This window comes from Thunnus thynnus, chromosome 14, assembly GCF_963924715.1.
Source record: "Thunnus thynnus chromosome 14, fThuThy2.1, whole genome shotgun sequence".
Classification (NCBI taxonomy): Eukaryota; Metazoa; Chordata; class Actinopteri; order Scombriformes; family Scombridae; genus Thunnus; species Thunnus thynnus.
The window spans coordinates 10319030-10338402 of record NC_089530.1 but is presented as its reverse complement, the minus strand read 5'-3'; the positions used below and the strand labels follow the sequence as shown (position 1 = coordinate 10338402).

The 19373-nt window shown below is 39.7% G+C and overlaps 1 protein-coding gene across 5 annotated transcripts in view; it reads right to left on the bottom strand.

The window, feature by feature from the left end:
* macrod2 (mono-ADP ribosylhydrolase 2) overlaps nt 1-19373 on the bottom strand; it is a 423353-nt gene that overhangs the window by 241191 nt on the left and 162789 nt on the right. For all 5 annotated transcript variants that reach the window (XM_067609731.1, XM_067609733.1, XM_067609736.1 and 2 more), the window contains exon 5: nt 7041-7157. In XM_067609731.1, the coding sequence (XP_067465832.1) occupies nt 7041-7157 (117 nt within the window). The remainder of the gene's footprint in view (nt 1-7040; nt 7158-19373) is intronic.

The following is a 19373-nucleotide window of genomic DNA, read 5'->3' as shown; positions in this document are numbered from 1 at the left end:
GGAAAATCTAATTATATAAAGCCTCATGATACATGATAATGCTACATCATTCACTTTGAGGGAATTAGCATGACCTTGATTGAATACACAGATAGTCTTCATTTTATCTTAGTAGGGCCAATGCTGTAGTCATAAAACATGTCACTGTTTTAGCAGCTTAAGTAAAATATCTCAATAAAACATAGACTATAGTCTATAGCAATGATATATACAGTACCAGTCAAAAGTTTGGACACACCTTCCTATTCCTTTGAAAGGGAAAGTGTGTCCAAACTTTTGGTTGGTTTTGACCGATTGATTTATTGATTTATTTAAGTGTCCTGCACCTTTCTGGTGCCCAGCCCATATGGGCTTACAAGACACTAAACAATGACCAGGATGGCCACATGACGAATCTTAATGTACAGTTCCACACATTGAAAAAGAGAACATTTCAGTGCATTCAGTTTTCATGGCAGACATGTCTTGTTATGATGGATACAATGTTCTGTGTCTTAGCTGCCAAGCATCTCCTATAAATATCGCCAAAACAAAAATCCTCACATTCAAAAGCCAACTCAATATATCAGCATCAGACAGCCAAAACAAATCAGGATTCTTCAATTGGATCTTTTCAAACAAATAATTCCTCAAGTCACTCTACAAAGGGCAATGAAATACAAAATGAAATGCATCCTCGACAATACCAAGATCACAAAAAACACATAAACTTTGCTCTTCAGGAGTATCTGTATATCTGCCTACCTCAATCGCCAGCAGCAAAGTACCAGTTCTTTACTAAGCACCTCTGCCTTCTCTGTACTTTTAATTTTATATATGGTTCTCTGTAGTAATAGTCTTTGATTTGAATGTAGTTTCTAAGCTTTGGCTTCTTACAAATTTCCTCCTTCCATTGTTCCTAACAGATCTTGATAGTGTGACTGTATTTTTATTACACTGCAAGTTAGTTAGAGAGTAAACCATGAACAAAAACAGGAGAGATTCTTGAGCAATGGGATGGCAAAATACAACTTTATCTGTCTATTCAATGACACAAAATGAGTTTAGAAATCTCCCACTGTAACCACACTGCTGCAAACTACAATAAACAATGTCTTGTACACATGGTTAGGCAGAGATGTCAGATGTTATTAAAGGGAACACGCCCTGATTGTAATAACATACTAGCTATAGACAACATATGGATTCACTGAATACAGGAGGCCAGCAGGCTTGTGTGGCAGCAGCAAGCAAAAAATAAATAAATCGCAGAGCTGTGTGTTGTTCTAGAAAAGCTTGAGTGCACATTGGAGAAGTGCGGAGGAGTGCCCAGTCAGTGGAGAGACAGAGCTGGCTGAGTGTGCTCAAAACAGTTAGCATCCAGTTTTAGATTAGAGAGTAATCAAAGGTCTGCCAGCCTCTCGATGCTGCATGGATAAGGTTGTGTCTCCACACTATCAGAGTGGGTTGGGTGGAAGCAATACTCCAAAGGCTGAAATCTATAACCTTACAACTGATAAGTCAGAGCGAAAAGCAGTTCCATTTGAATCCCAATGAGCATTATTTCTCTGGAGGTACCAGTTAGGAAAATAGCAGACCAAACTATTTGCTCTGTTCATTGAGATTAGACACAATTTGGAGATACAGAATGAATGAATACAGTATTCATACAGAACATGTTGTAGAAATTGTTCCATACATGTAAAAGTATATATGATGGTTTATCATGGTTAAAGCTCATGAAACGATTATATATAAAATATAATTAACAAAGATTAGAGAGGCTACCGTTTTGACAGCAGCATGATAAAATAAAATGTTGGCCCTCCTTTTTTGTATCCAAATATGATTAATTATTGAAAGCATAAACTTACAGCTAAAATAATGGGATGGGGGAGAAAAGCAAAACAATAAACAGCACAAACGTTTTGAACTGTCAATCTAAAGTAGCCCTAGGGAGGAAAACAAAACTGGGTAAAAGATTTCAGATGAAACCGGAGAAACAAAACACTCAACGTCTATCTAAAAGTTCCTTTGGGACATTAACTTTCTCAAGCAGACCTCTAGTTTGAACTCTAAATACCTTCTAGGTCTACAGTGACAGCTAGGGCTGAAATGTGCAAGTGCAGATTAACCTGCAAGGTCTTTGCTAAACCTTATTAGCGCAGACCTGTGGACCAGCATAATAACAATATGATTCAGACAACTTTATTATAGAGTTCAGTCGCTGCAGATCATCCTCAGATATGTCACACATTTAAATTATAACCACACATTGTCACAAACAGCAAAGAGGACGCTTTACTATGTACAATAAACAATACAAATACAGGTCATTATTATTCAGTCACTTATATTTTATTTCTAAGAAAAGAGAAACATTAAATTATTAAGGTACTGTTTAGTTTTGATAAATTCAAATTGGCTTCTGTTTAAGATGCAGCCATTTGTCATAAACAATGAGCTATTTAATGGTGCTTTTTCATTGAAAGGTAACATTAAGACAAATAGTAAAAGATCAGAGCTTTAGAGTTTAGTATCATCCAAAGTTTCAAGTATATTATCCACCAAATCTATGTTGATACTCATAATGATAGTGTGAAAAATCCCTCCAAAGGGTTCTTTTGATTCTACTTTTCCTGTCATTTCAGAAAACTGTTGGATGCAGTTATGTCCCACAACCAACAAAAGCACAAACTTGAAATAATGCCACAAATAAAAACACCACAGTTTTTTGGCTCTGTCAGACAGAGGACCTGAGCCAGCAAACGCACCACGTTAGACAGTTCTAGCAGCGAGCCACTCAAACCACTGCTTCATTGCATCCAGTCATGTGAGATTTATACAGACACCTTTTTTTGAACCATTGGAAATCTTCTTTACAGATGCAGCACTACTGACGTGCTTCTCAAAACTAGCTTATAGCAAATGTCCACAAGTGACTTAATGATGTCTGCATCTACAAAGGACAAAAATCACTGTATACACACACTGTATAATGAACATCATTATAAGGATTTCAGCAGTTGAAGTGGCACAAAACAACTACAGGTGGTAAAGAAACAAGCACGAGTACTTCAGAAAGTCTCAGACATTTGGAGGAAATACTGTAAACTCTTGGATGGAAAATCTACTTTAATACCCATGACTAAGTCAGGCTGCAACAACACTAGACCTTCTGAATTACCAAACTGCATACAATCCAAAAGGTTTCTATTGCAGTTCAGCCTTGACATATTTATATCTACAGTATCCTTATCTATGTGGCCCAGTCTACAGCCTTATCTGCTATTTGGAGTGTGGTGGGTAAACCATCTAAGCCCATCATTTAGTCACTTTACAGGCATAGTGCATACTTACACTGGAATGTCTATAATGAAACAATCATGGACAATGTTGCATCATATCCTCCAATAGTGTAATAATAAATATGTGACTTGGCTTGTTACACTTGACATCATATTTTCATTTGATCATTAATCTATGAACAGATGAGTAACTTGTCTAACACGAGGGCAAATAGACAATTTCCTTGTCAGATTGATGTAACAGACAGTTTTTTTGGAGTCTTTCCGCTATGGTAGGTGGATAATTACTGTCATTGATTAATAATCCTGGGCCAGCCCCATAGTAATCAGTCCCACATGTGCTTGGCCTTCTTAAAGGAAAGGCTCATTTGCCACTGGGATTCACAACCTAAACTGCTTAGTGGGATGTAATGGAGAGCAATTTTCTTGTCTTGAGAAAGAAAAAAAAAAGGCTGCGATGGGGCGGGTTAACCCGGTCATTTTCCATTGCCTCAGCACATCAAATCTCCAAACAAGGACAACTCTGATTTCAGATCGACTGCTCTTCTCCCTGTGGGCACTAAGTAGTTTTCCAGGACACAAGGAAGTATTTCATTGCTTTACCAGTTGTTTTGAGTATCGTGTTTGAATTGTAATTTCTTGCATTTCTTACAAAAATAAGAAAATTGACCAACGTAATCCTTTGTTGAATAAAATACAACACACCGTGGGTGATACAGTATCTTCAAATAACACTTAAGACTCCAAAAACGCTGTAAGATCAAGGGAAATGGCTGAGTTTATGTTATGACGGATGGTATTCCCATGCATTGTTGGCAAAGTCATGAGATGACTGCTGGAGGTACAGTGTGAAGCCAAGCCTAAATCCCTGAAAACTTAATTAAAAGCAAAGTGATTACATACAGTTTGCTCTGCATTATTCAGGGTTTAGACTTACTTATTTCCAATTATATGCAGTGGAATGGATTCTAGAGAGGGGGTCCCCAAAGAAGAGTGCAATCCTCTGAGAGATTTATGTGTTTATAGAAAATTGTGAGAAGCAGCCTAATGTTCAGGCAAAACTGGAAAGAGAATGCCCACGTTGGAAATATCGGGCTTTGCCAATATGTAAACGGTAAATGGTCCATCTGTCTGTGTTCTTCTCGCTCTTGGAAGACTAGATGAGCCACCATCTGCAGATCTGCGTCAGCGGAAGAAATTTTGCATGCAATGAAAATCTGAGTCTTGCATACATGGAGCCCTGCAGACATGCGTTCATTAAATTTTGTAGATACATGTAAAAAAAAAAACCCAATATATTATGTTGACAGTGATGTAAAAATGTATGTATAAAGGTTCAAGAGTTTTACTAATAATGTGAACATCAGAACAAATGGAAAAGGGTGTGTTCTTGCTCTTACAGGATGAAAAAGTAGTGCCAACATTTCTTGTACAAAATCAGTCTGTTCTCCTGTGGTGTTTGTCTCACCAATTGAATCCAAACACTTTATTTACTCCTTGCATTTGATGCCTGGCAGCCTAGAGAAATCAATCTGTGAGTGCATTAACAATACTGCATTATTTTCCAAACACCCACTATGACCATAATAATATTTCAGTTGTCTAACTCTTCCGACAGACAAGACAATGAGATGTGAAAACAAACAGCTCTCATTCTAGCTCTCATTTCTCTCAAAACATGTTTAGTTCCTGTTTATGTAGAAAAGCCGCTGTGTAGCTTTTTAATTGCTTATTATAAATATAATGCTACTTTTGGGAAGTTTCAATAGGCACCTCTGACAATTACTGTGATGATCCATCTACTCTAAATAATGACACAAGGCTATTTGCTGAGGTTAATAATTAGATTTTAATTGTTAATATTCATTTTATGTCAATTTTAATCATTTTATGCATTTAGCTTTAGCCACAGCAGAGGGCCATTAACATAAAATTAACTTAACTTAATTTATCTAATATACACTGACATTTCACTGCAAGTCTTTACCCTTTCTTGCTACGCCTACATGATACATCCCAGAATTTAGAGAAATTAAAGAATGTGAAATATCTGTGTTGTCTTGTTTGTTTGCTTTACTCAGCGGTGAGGGGGTGGACAGACTATTATTTGAGATTTCATAAACCGAATAGATTGTTGTTTGCAGTCAATGCGGCTTTATAATGTGTGTGTAGGTGGAACAAATAAGTCAGAGACGGAAATTAATGGAAAAAGAACAAAATCCAAACAGTGGATAGACTTTGGGAACGAGTGAGATCTCTTGCCAGAGCTGAGCACTCACAAAGGAAAAGTCAAGCGCCTGTCAATTTCCAAGAGCAGACAAGAGAGACGACACTGATGATGACAGTGATCAGGGTTGGGAGATAAGAAGATGATACCGGCTGGGAGTAAAGATAGCTCGAAAATGAAATAACATCACGTTCGAAAAAGAACTGACTGTTCCCGGTAAAGAACTACACAATCTATAACGAGTTATCAGCGCAGAGAAAGTGTTTTGCCCAGAGATAATTACAATAACATTACCCAGTGGCAGTGTGATTGCTCCCAGGTGACATTGCAGCTTATTAAATTGTCATGGTGCACCCTGTTTTGGCGCTGCAGACGCTTGAACTGGCTGCCCACAAGACTGACTCACAGTTTATCTGCTCCATTTGTTTGACATCTTTACGACATACTGTATTAACACAACCTAATTTCACCTGGGCCTCAATGACTTCTCTTGGCTGTCTCATGGAAATCCTTCAGGGTTAGGTCAGGACTGCTGGGACGTTTGTCTCGACCGAATTACACCGAGTGACATTTCTTCCATCCCATCATGTTTTTCCCCTTTGCAAGGAAATAAGCTCGTACGCATTATTAACAATTAACAAAAGAAATTAGCTCAGAAATTTGTATCAGAAAGTTGCTCAATGCGGAGCGGGGAGACACACATATCAAACTTTCTTAGACTTGATTACAAAACATTACATCCGTGGTAGAGATAAAAACAAGAAAACGGCGCAGTCCCTCTTCTGATCATTTATTGCGTGACAGTAAGAGTTATGTGATCCGTTAACAGAATAAATCAGGGATGAAAAATCAATCAAATTAAGCAACTAATAGCTCCCTTAATGTCTTTGTTTGTGTGCAGATGACACTCCCATCCAGCCATACAACAAGCACCAATCATATTAATTATCCTCCGAATAACAACTCCCCACTTATTACAAATGAGTTTTCAAAACTAATAAATTATGATTGAAATGTTTTTATTGTGGACATTAAAAGCATCCCACTCTGTTTTTGGATTGGACACTAATGACCCCAGTCATTATGCACAGGTATGCTAGTGTGTATACAGTTTATGTGTGTGCATGTATACGCTTTCATTTGCAATACAGTCATGCTTATCCAAATGTCACCGAAAAAGAATGATGAAACTTTTAGTGTTATTCCACCACCACACTATGAGTTCAATTCAAAATATGAAGCATGTGCACACATGAATCGCAAAATCATCTGTGCCAGCGCTGTCGGCCAGCTGGATCAGGAGCCTTAGGTTTCAATAAATTCGGCTCTTTTTATAAAAACAATAGATACATGCTGGATTGTACAATGTTTCACTGCTCGGATGTGTCCCACTGAATCCTAATGTTCCCTAACTGTCAGGTGATGTAGCCCTCGATGGCAGCAGTTTTGATTAGAGAATATCCCTGCAGGGCACCGGTGCACACATTACACAACAAACAAAAAGCATATTAATTACTGATACTCACATCTTGCAGGGAGATCATAGCCGCAGGTGATCTTGGCTTTGCCGGTTTCGCAGCCATTTAGTGAGTGGCACTCATCATACAGACAGGACCCCGCCGCTTTGTGTATGCAGCCGTCAACTGAAACGCAAACAGACAAACAAAGAGAGGTGAGGCCTACCTGAGGAGAAACATACAAGAGCAAGCGTTCGACATATCTCGGAACCAGCGGGGCTAATTAGCGGTTTGTGTGCTTTATCGTGTCAAAGCAAACAATTGTTTACAGAAACAGGACCAAGAACAAGAAGGCAAAGTGACAATTATGTTCATGAGTTTGATTCTGGTTACTGAATCTCTGTGTTTTCAAATTATCTCCCTTGCTCTGTATCTAATCTCTGTAGGGAGAGCGGGGTCTGCCATGGTGCGCTGTGCCTGTTGCTGGTAAATACTGACGAGCTTAGGAATGAAATTAGCCCGGGCTAGGATCTAATAACGCCTCCATACACAGTGAAAATGAGACTGTTCTTCCTGTAATCCCTCTCCACTGTCAACAGCCATATACAGTCAGATCATTAACTGTATTTTCTGCCCCGTGGTGGGAATCTTATAACTGTCCTGTTCTCTGCGGTGAGCCTGTTATGATGTGGATCTGTGTTCCGATTCTGTCGTGCTCGCTGTTGATGTGTGTGTGTGTCCTGGTTCTACACAGACACCCCCACCCCCCGCCCCCCTAAGGTTTTAATTTTACCGGGTTAAGGCTGCGATACACTTGATTGATGGCACGTCTTATACAAGAAGGCAGAGAGATAGAAATCCACATTATCCATCTCTGAAAGCCTGACATCCCTCCAAGAGCATGTTATCAATCACACTGAAACATCATAAAATCCTCCTCAAGTTGTCCTGTAAAAATCCTCACAAGCCATTAGAGGATAACAGAGCCAGGAGGAGGAACAGAAGCAGTTGGACAAACAGACGTGTCTTTTCTTTGGTGTCTCTTTGTAAAGATTCGGCCAACGGAGAGAACGAGTCTCTCAGACTGGCTTTGTCCGTCAAAGCTAAAACGGTTGGAGTTAAGATATTCTGTAGGATAACTAATGTTTCCGTATGCTTAAAACACTGATGAAACAAAAAAAAAAGAGAACTGAGGAACTGATAAAAATATAATCGGAATTTATATTCATGATAAAAGACAAAATGTGACTCTAATCACCATCTTCATCTGAAATGTAATAATTATTCACGTACAGTACCAGGAAAAAAAACTGTGAAAAGGGCTGACGATTAGTTATACACTATCTTCAAAAATGTACTTCGCTTCACATCGTCAATACAGACAAAAGGTCTTTTGATGAGGGATGGTCCTTTTCTGAGCTCCTTTCAATTTCTCAGGGATGAGTCAACGACAACAGCTGGGCGGAAGATTTTCTAGCTCTATCAATCATCTTTAATGGACTTGGGGACAGGCAGTAGACAGAGACGAATCCTGATGGCTTTTCGAAAAAGTAACATGAGTCTGACAGTGATGTGGATATGAGGAGGGATCGCTCTGGTGACAATGAAAGCTACTTAACACAACACGGAGCAGATGTAGTGCTTGGCTACAGGCTTGGCATTTTTATAATATCCACTGTGCAAACAAGATTGTCCATGATCACCACACACACTTATTTGCATCATAATTGGCTTCTTAACACCTAGTAAACATGAACGACCAAATGCGCAGGCTGTATTGAAAGCTCAGGGTCCATAAGGATGCTTCTCATTTATGTACACATAAAGTTGCAGAACACAAAACACTGTCTTTTTACATTGTGTTCAGTTACAGCACGGCGAGATTTAAGCACATAAATGTGTTCACCTGACATCACATCTATATCACAGCAGTGACAGGGAAGTCAGTGTTTCAGAATGTCTCCATTCCTACAGACAGGCTCCATATTAAGTGTTTGCCTATTAAAGTGAATTGATCACACACCCCCGTGGTTTCAGTGTTATTAAAGTTTTATTACCCTTCATATGAAGTTCTAATATGGCCTAACATCTCATTAATACTTCCTTTTCTTGCTTCCTTGTTTGATATACTGTATGATTGCATAACATACAGCATAAATCTCTGTTATAATATAATTTATGCATTAAAAGACAATTCATTTTTTTGTGTCTGAATATGTAATCTAAATGCAGTTTTCCCCTTTTCCAAATGTGATATGGAACATAAAAAAAGCATCCCAAGGCATGAAAATAAAGTTCACATAAGGACTGTAATGAAGCCCTAACATGTATTTTTTAGTTTTTAAACATTTCCCACGCTATTTTGCAGCAGCTTTCTTCTGTGAGTATATTCTATACCTTATATTCACTGGCTCGCTGACCAGTAAACTGGAGCAAAACCAGACAGATGCTTATGAAAATGAGACACTGAAGGCTGTATATCAGATGAACAATACAGATGAAAACTTGGCCATTTTCAGGTGCAAATTACTCAACAAGGCTCAGTCATTTTATTGGCTAATCTAGCTGACTCATCTGCTTGTTAAATGAGCCAAGTGGATTCAATCTTTGAACAAAGCTGGCAGTCATGGTATGTATAAGAATATGTATAAGTACATGTGCTGGCTAAGCAGAAAAAGATCATCTCTGTACACTGAGCACTAAAAAGAATATTAATATCTATATTTATTTATTAGTTAGAATGTAAAATAATTGAGCTGTTTACTCTGAAAAAATGCTTTGTTACGACCTGAAATCAGGCAGGGAGGGAGCAGGTAATTCTACTTAATTCTCCCCTGGAGCTGCTGTAAAGTAAACTCAGACTTTTTTCATGGTCATCTAAAGTCAGCCAGGTTAGACAAATTTAACAATGCCCTCCTCCAGTCTGCAGCGTTCATGCAGGAGTCCATCCTTCCCGAGACAATTCCTCTCATCACCACCAAGCATGGCTGATCTCTTACCTATGAGCACCTTGGGAAACCAGAGAGCAAAAGCATATGGGGCTCTGTGTTTCATCTCAGTAGCTGAATAATGAGATTGCAGATAATAGTTTCAACTTCCATTCCACTGCTCCTCCTGTTCATGGTTGCATAAGCCGCTGTGAATGTGAAACTGCTTTTTTTTCTGATGCTACTGCTGTGTGTCACTGTGCATCTAGTGTCAGCGACTCCCTACAAGCCTCGAAATTTTTTGTTCACAGTGCCCGTAAATAGAGAAGATGCTGAACTGATCTGGCTGATTGCCAGAATCTTGGATGCTACCGCTACAGATTTAATTTACCTGCTTTACTTAGACCGCTTCACGGAATGGGTGGAGTGCCACGGATGCATTGTGGGTAATATGTGTGTATGTGTGTGTTTGCAAAAGAGAGATAGAGAGAGGTAGGGGAGCATTGCGACAGACAGAGGTTTCAAAATGTACTTTGTAATTTTAAATTCAATTGCAGAGTGGGTTGTAAGGCAATCAAAACTTGATTGTGAGCACATTTTTTCCGTGTACATTACTTATTCAGCTGAAGGAAGATCTGAGTTTTTTCGCAAGTGCAGATATGACCCACATGCAATTTGGCCATCAATTTATTTTCTCATTTAAGTGGGATTTCAGCATTATTCCCTGCAGATTCCAACGTTATGAATGCCTGCAACATTACAAAGGCAGCCTCAGATTCTCATTAACTAAGAATGGCATTTACATTCATTTCAGAAAGGAGGACATGTCAGCTCACTCTCCTGTTGCTAACAATGAAACATCATGACTTCCGTATAAACAATTCTGTTTTTAGTGCATTTTGATTACAAGTTTCACAGTTAATTCTGATTATCTGCTGATTTAATTCAATCAGGTGAACATTATTAAACTGACATTTTTGTAGTTATACGGTCTATCTTGGAGGAAGTCAATTTAAGTTGTGAAATCTAAGTTTTGTTATCATTCATAGCCTCATGTGTTGGAGTAGTTTCTGAAAGCCCTTAAGCCTGCATCCCTGTTCCGTTCTACTTAGACACATAATCAGATTCAAGTGCAAAAAAAAAAAAAAATCACAGTGTACCCATCCTGGTGATGCACCTGCATCACAGCAGAAAAAGGCGATCAAAGCGACCTCCCTCTCTCTCATCTCCCAGCTTTCAGCCTGAGTCACATGTCAAGTAGAAGCCCGAAGATGAACATGTGCTCGGCTATTTGATGCACAATCAGTGGTGCCCAGTGCTATAATTCAACTCCTGTTAAGACTACTTTACAGAGGACATTTCATTTAACTGGCTTAATATTCAGACTGCAGCATCTGCTTCTGTCCACGACACTACTGGGCTTCCTTAGCCACTGTTGAAAAATACAACAGTTAATACCTCATCTATCTCTCCTTGCAGCCTGCCACCGCTTTAGGCTGAGCCAATGTGCGACAAAACATTTATTCATCTTCTCTGAGTGCCTTGCTCAGAGAACGCTTCCCCGAGCAGCCACTTCAGCAAGTCCACGCAGCTAATGAAGATAACTTTGAGCGGTGGCTGGACGGCATCCCTCTGAACTCATAATGGGAACAAGGAGAGAGAGCAAGAGACAGAGGGAGAGACATATTGAGAGAGACAAAGAAGACGAGTATGCGTGCGTGTGAGGGTGTGTGTGTGTGTGTGTGTGTGTCAGTCTGGAGCGGTTTGAATTAGTTACTCAGCTGTAACCTTGGCTCCTGCCATTGTTGAAGACACCTCTGCCTCGTCCTCTCAAGGCTCCGTTCCCACATGCATTAAGGGACTCAGCAAAGCTCTGCTTACTCTCCCTGGGCTTCTCTCAGGCAGCCTGAAAAACCAAGGGCTTTCAATCGCTCCCTCAGACACAATGAATACCTGCTCTGCTCTCATTACAATACCCTGCTTTTCAGAAATAGTGTCAGCTGCAATTTTCTCTCCTAATTATTTTCTGCTCCTCTGAGGGTTAGGTTCAGGACTGGAGCCAGAGGAGGCTGCATGGGGTGGGCAGGAGGGAGCGAGGGGGGTTGGGGGTGGGGGTGGGGGGGGTGCTGAGCTGGATTCTACCTGGCAGGATATGGAGAAGTCTGAATATCAGTCAATAATCTAACAGAGGGGAATAGATAGTCATTCATATCAAGGGAGGCCTAAACTTCACCTTCTTGCCTATTTGGGCATTACCTCCTGGTCCACTGATGCATCTCCAACACCGACACTTGTTGGCAGGTCAGGAGATGCAAAACCTTTTATCAATACTCTCTCACATTGAGAGCTGCAAACATATTCCTCAAACTATTAAGCCATATACTCCCTCTCACCTATTTTTTTGTAGTATCCATGGCAACAACATAGTTCCTCTCTCCTCACAGCACTTTCAGAGCTGTACACTGATCAAAGCCCCTCCACAATTCCACCTCTGTGATTTACGACACCATTTTCTACTCAGCTAATTTCACTGAAGGAGATAATGACATGGATTAGTTGCTAATCAAGTGCCAATCAGAGATCTGGCTGAACCAAATGTCAGGTGGAATATGTTCAAGCCATTGTGGTTATTCCCTTGTGATACTGGATTATGTGTCCTAATCACGGCAATTTTGGATGCAACAGGAGCCAGAGCTCGCTCTCTACTGTAACCAAGTTCCCAGGAAAGGGAAAGGGATAATAATCTCCATTCTACCTATAATACCCGGGTAAACAGGGGATTTGGACTAATAGAATACCAGGCAGATAGTCACAGATGTTACTCTCCAAAGTGACATAAAATACCCAAGGCTTACATGACTCACAACTCCCCTGAGACCGCTATGCAAGCAGGAACCAGAATAAATGACACAACAATCACAGGTTCCACTACGACGCAGTAGAAACCGTGTTGTTATTATTGCTACGTTTCAGCCCTAACTGACAAATATGTCAGCAAAGACTGGAGGTATTTTCTCTAAAATGGCATAAAGACACTTGGTCGACTACAGTATCAGGTGTAATTATTATGACATACTGTAGGTCACATCAATAACAGAGCAGCTTCAGTTTAGACAATCGGACATGTGATCAGTTTAAATACACAGACTAACAGAAAGAAAGCTCTTCTGATGTGCCCTGAAGCACCACACTTGATGTTCAGTTGCTAAGTGGAGCAGTGGTGGCCAACAGTGAACAAGACTGTACTGCACACTTCCCAGCAGTGAATGTGTTTAACTTTATGGGAGACAAGCAAGTCCCTACTAAAAGAGGAATATGTGTGCTTTAAAATTGATGAAGAGAAAAATACTGAATTATTCAATTACCTTAAATCTACTCTCAATTAATGTAAATTTAATTAGATGACATTTCAACACTGGCAAAGTACAAAAAACAATTTTGCTATGTTCACTGAACAGAGCCTCGTGGAGAGATGTAACAATGTCATGGCTTTAATGTCATGTCATGACTCACTCTTATTCCCATTTATAACTTTCTACTATATTATACAATTGATATATTAGATTAATATGGCTAGTATTATTGTACTTGGTTAAAAATAGAGCTTCTGGTAGCATTCACAGCACTTTCCCAACTCCTGCTAATACTCTTATTTAACTGTGAAATGTGTATGTCAGCTTTAATTAGTCAGAATTTATTTCTATGCATTATAATACAGATACACTTCTGTTAGTTTTCAGTATAGTTAGATAGTTGTGTTGATGTTACCATGGTACCCTATTAACCTTGCTGTCGATCATACTAAGACTATTGTGTTACAAAGACAGCACACTGTAGCAGGATTTAGTCAATAAACGTAAATATTTTACCATATAAGAAAACAAAAAAGTCAAAACCAAAGTTGTATAGTAGTACTTCTGTTGTGTATGTGTAAGATTACTGTATTCATTCTAATATATACTTGAACCCGGAAAAGTAGAGTTTGATTTGTGGGGCGTGGGGCTAAAGTTGGACATATTAAGAAACACATACGCCTCACGCTGCTGTTCCCAAGGCCGTAAAGGAATGCCAGGTTAGGTTACCACAGCTCATGTGACACTGTTGTTGGAAACCTGGAGTCCCGACAGCTGCGGACGACTCGGTGCCGAACCCCAGCCGTGCTGAACTCTCTGGGACAATTGTCACGGCCCCTGCACTCACATTTAAAGATGTTGTTTTAACTGCTCTGCCTTGTTGTTGCAGCATTCCCTGTCTGGGATAGCGGAGTCACTCTGTCCAAGACAACCTGAACTACACCGTCTGCATTCTGTACATGACACCGGCACCTCTTCTTCTTCTTTACAGCAATTCCAGGCGACTTGGCAACACTTTATTTGGATAGTCTGATTCTCTTGGACTGTAGCTATTGAATAAAAGCAAGTAAAATGTTTTTTTTTTCCTAGTGTAACTTATAAACTTGACCCCATTTTGAATCCTAAATCCAACCCGAAAAAATGAGCCCAGAAATTGACTATCTACAGACACAATTATGAGTTTCACTTTAAACTCTGTAGACATTTTAGTGACAAATTGTAGTCAGTTGATAAGACATGGAGTATCAACAAAGGATTATCCAAATGAAGTCTGACAAGCTTCCCAGTGTGGCTTCCAGGTCACTTTGGTCATTTGCACACTTTAGCCATAATGATTTACACTTCCTCACAGCAGAGGGAAACTGTAAAGACCCACACTGACTGCCTTAAGCTAAGCTGCATTGTTGTTACAGTGAACTGATTGGCTCACTATTTGTGGACATGCAGGTGACCAGAAAAAGGGTGCCTGCATATCATCAAAGTGCTACCTGTATGCAGCGTCTTTGAGGATACTCTTCCTGTCATATGGAAACATTATCATCACCGTCCTCTTATCGCAGACTGTGATCACACCTGCTTACCCAATGATATCCTGCCTGATGGAAATCCACCATTTGTGTCTTCTATTACACTGTGTCTGAAAACCTTCTTTCATTTCTGGGTGTGAGGTGCCCTAATAATCACGGATAAACACAAACCTCCTCTTACAGTTTCCTCTCCTTCCTTCAATATCACACTCATTTTTCACCTTTGACTCCTCATCCAGTCTCTTATTACAAACAAGCACTCTGTCAATGTGGCTATTATCGCCTCGTCTCCTAGGTTAGATTACCTTTGGCACCCCAGCTTTACTATTACTGCCAGAGGAAAGGGAGGGAGTGAATGAGAGTGTCAGTAGACAGTATGGTATGAGAGACTCTCAGATATTTCTCCTGCAGCAAAACCAATCTGAAGTGAAGTGTATGTGTGTGTACGCAGGAGTGTGTGTTGTAGTGTACATATGTATGTGTCTGTGCTTTATAGACATATGTGCGTGTCTATAAAGCTTTAATTATGTTCTGGTGTGTTTTATTTTTGCTTGCAGAGTACCTGTATTCACTTCTGGATTTATGGCTTGACACCACCATGTAAATAAAAAATTGCCATTTTCTTATTCATGTCTTTCATGTCATAACCGTATATACGTTGAATTGTTTGTAAAATTACACACATTTTCATTGGGTCTTTTGGGTTCCTGGGGGGGGGAATCAAAGTATTTCTGAACAACCTGAAACATTATTAACAAGAACAACATGACATGCAGTTAATTCCTCCCTGTAAGGGATTCAGACATCAAAGAGCTCTCATAGTGGGGGTTTACCAGAGCTGTACATCTCTGGTACAAAGGTAGTCAACATGTAACTCACCACCACCAGGAAGCATTTCCTATCAATAAGCTTAGCACCTAGCTCAGTGGGTAAAGAACAAATCAGCTGCCAGAAAAGATTAAATTAAATTTGCTTTTCCTTATTTCAAAGTATAATCCCACTGCTGACCAGTAAGGGTTTCCCTAAGACTAGATCAAGAGTCAGACCCAGAATTATTGACTAGACACATCATGCTTTTAGTTAACATTAATGGAGACCTACAGCTTCCATCGATTCCATGTCTTGGAGTCTTTCATGTTTTCTGTGTGTTTATAGCATTTTAATAATGCTAGAAAGCTGCATCAGTCAGGCACATCTTTATGCTCCTTAATAAGATATGGCCGGCTCTCCTCAGATGAGGGATTTGGAATCAATAGAACACACACACATTTTCATCCAGGCATAATTAAATGTCGCCTCCTGAAGAACTTGCCCTCGTTGAGAAGTTAGGCTAATAAGGGACACACTAATGTTGAGAAAACACGGCTTGAAAACACAACCCCCACAGCGGATCCTGGCCAATTTCATCATAAATTACTTCCCTGCACAAAGTTCATCTTTGAGTCACCCAGGAGAGCCTGATGCTTGATGGTAAAGGATGGTTTTTCTAAGAACAACCTAGCTAGAGGTGAAAGTTGGAACAGAAGCAGTTTGTTCGACGCATACAGTGCTCTAAGAAGCAAAAACGGTAGACAGGACTAGACAAATGCATGTAATTATTGAGTAATCTGAATAGCGAGCTTTAAGGCTGGTGAGGAGAGAAAGCAAGCATGGCTGCTGCTTCACGCTCGTGGATCTTCAGGCCAAACTCTCTGGCAAGTCCGTAATTGCGGAAATGAAGAAAGATGGAGCCATTCAATGAAAGGCCACTGCTTTGGATTAAAATGCATGAACAGCTGTTGCTATTATGCACGGTTCTTTGGGTTTGCTGGTGCAAGGCACTTCTTCAGCAAAGCCTACAGCCTGGTACAATACATTAGCATTTGCAAAGCAGCACACAAGGCATGTCAACACCACGGAGAGCTATGGAATTAAAAGGTCATCATAGTTTTGTTTTTCTTGGTCAATAACCTTATTTAACCTGTTGAAACAAAGGCAGATGTTTGAATTCATGTTCAAGTGGGCAAACAAATAAAGGACTGTGAAAACATGGCAACTATGAAAACGTGGGAACACGTTTCAAAGCAGTCACAGTTGAAAATGTGTAGAAGACACTTAAGTTTATGATCCATATTTGCTCTGTTCATGTTTACATTAAGTTTTTATTTAATGTATCGTATTGCTTTGCATTGGACTAATTTGGCAAATATGTTCTTCTGTTGTGCTCAGACAATGGATCAGTTGGCTGCCTCTTCTGAATTTATAAATTGATGAGATACCTGTGGCTCAAGTGTTTATTGTAATAACACATCGCAAATTCAGACCAATAAACCTGTCTGTGATAAGAGCTGATGCCAGAGCTATCTTAATTAAGGAGCCTTCAATTTGATATCTTGTTTCTTCCAGAGTAAATAACAATATCAACTACATACATTTTTTAGGATATTGAATAAGCACATAAAGCATACATTACAACATAATGTAATAAATAATATTATTAAAAGAAAAATAAACACTTTGAGTCCCACTTTGTGGCTTACAAATCTCATCATGTCTTGACAACTAAAAAAATAAGTCACGCTGAAAAGTAATGAAGACCATAAACACTGGCAATCTAATGGTAGAATATGCAAGATACTCTACAAGCAGTTGACAAGTGTGTTTCCTGACATGCCTTTTCACATATAGATAGAAGGGGATGGGGATAGAAGCTGGATTGCAGGACTGGCAAAAGTTACATTTATGTGAGTCATAACCATCAATGTGATGTCTGCCTGAAAAAGAAAGAAGCCTGAATGAATTTAAGGTTAAGCCTCAAAATCAATACAATCTTAGGTAAGTGTTTTTCTTTTCTTTCAAAAGGAGATTACCAGAATTCTCCAGATGATTATCCATTTTCTATTATGGTGAAACAGTAAACAAGTGATTAAAAGGAGTGGAAATTGAATAAAATCAGTGAAAACTGCTGGTGCGTACAAAATGATTATTTGTCTTTTATAATCATTTTAGGAGTGAGTGGATTTCGTGATCTCGACAGATTCATATGTTGACTTCAGAGGTAGAAAAGTCTGCATTGAAGTTATTAAGTTCAAAATGTATTAAGTTCTCAAGTGTTACTCAACATTACTGATTGCTTTTGCATCAAAAACAAAAACATAAATACAGAGATTCCCTAAATTGTAGCCTTAAGTTCAGAGTGATCAAAGTACCTGTGAAAAAAAAGCCCCAGTGTGCATTGCTGCTATAAAATCATTACCTTTCTTTAACTCAAAGTAAGCAAACAAAGAGGAGCGGGCCACAGGGGCCAGAGCTTGTGATAGCCAGCGTGGAATCCTCTCCAGTGATTTATCTGACGGCGCCCTGACAACTTTCTTGCAGAATCCCAAAGTGTGCTATCTATTAATTGAGCCTGTGTCAGCACAGGGGAGATTAAGCGTCCACAGCTGCCCCACTGAAACGTCTTCCCCGGTCCCAGCTGTGATACACAAATCAAAGGCCCCCAGTACTGAGATGAACCAGCACAACATAGAGCCCACCTCCACACAAACACGAAGCTCAGCACTAATGTCCTTCCCTGAGTATTTATTTAATAAATATCTCCATTATGATTTTGTCACATAATTGATAATTCAGATCAATTCTAATGAGTTGCGTGTTATAAAATAATATTTTCTTTGCTATAATATAAGATCTACAGCTACCACAGCTGCAGTACTACAGCTTTGTTCCCCTATGGGTCAAACAATGCATCAGTGCTTGGCAGACAATTCATAGACTTGACTTATAAACATGCCTATGATTTGCCTCTTGACTCCCTGTCCTTCATAAATGATCTTGCTGTGCTTTTCTCCCTAGGCTCCGTTGCAGTAAAAAGCCTCTAGGAGACCTCTGGGCTCCCTCGCAGCTCCCCACATCCTCAGTTAAAGCCCTGTCGTCCTCCAACTGCCTCGACTTGTAAAAGCCCTGTGTGGTCTTAGTACTTAACTAGTGGCCATGGCCTGGCTCCACTATGTGAGGATCCCTGCTTCAGAGTCAAGGATTAACAGAAATGGGGCTTTTATAATTATACCGTCATGATTCCAGGCCTTTCCTGCTGGTCCTTTTAATTAAGTAGATAATTTTTCTCTGGGGAAGACCAGCTTTAACATACTTACCGGCTATTTCAAAAGCGGACTTTTCTCAGAACAGTGGCAAAGATCTTCTTAATCAAAACTATTATCTTTGTTCTGAATATTCTTTTTTTTTTTTTTTTTTTAAATCACCCTTGTGATGATGCCAGAACTGAATGTGACAGGGGGGGAAAGCATTTATTGGGGGGGATATGTTAATGTGATTGTTGAAGCGTTTTCTTTGTCTCCTCCCCCCCATCTCGGTGATGTCTGTAAAAGCTGCCCTATCGCTGAAAGATGGAGGTGAATCTTGGAGGGTAATAGGGTCTTCTGTCACTCACGACTTTGTGAGTGACAGTGACAAGTCTAATAACGAGGGAGATGCCTGGTCACCCATTCAACCATTTTACTTAAGGGACCTATCTCTGCTATCTGGTGGGCAGTCACGCACCCATGCAGCACCCGTTTTACTCTGTAGAGGCTTCATAATTCAAACGGAATGCTATAA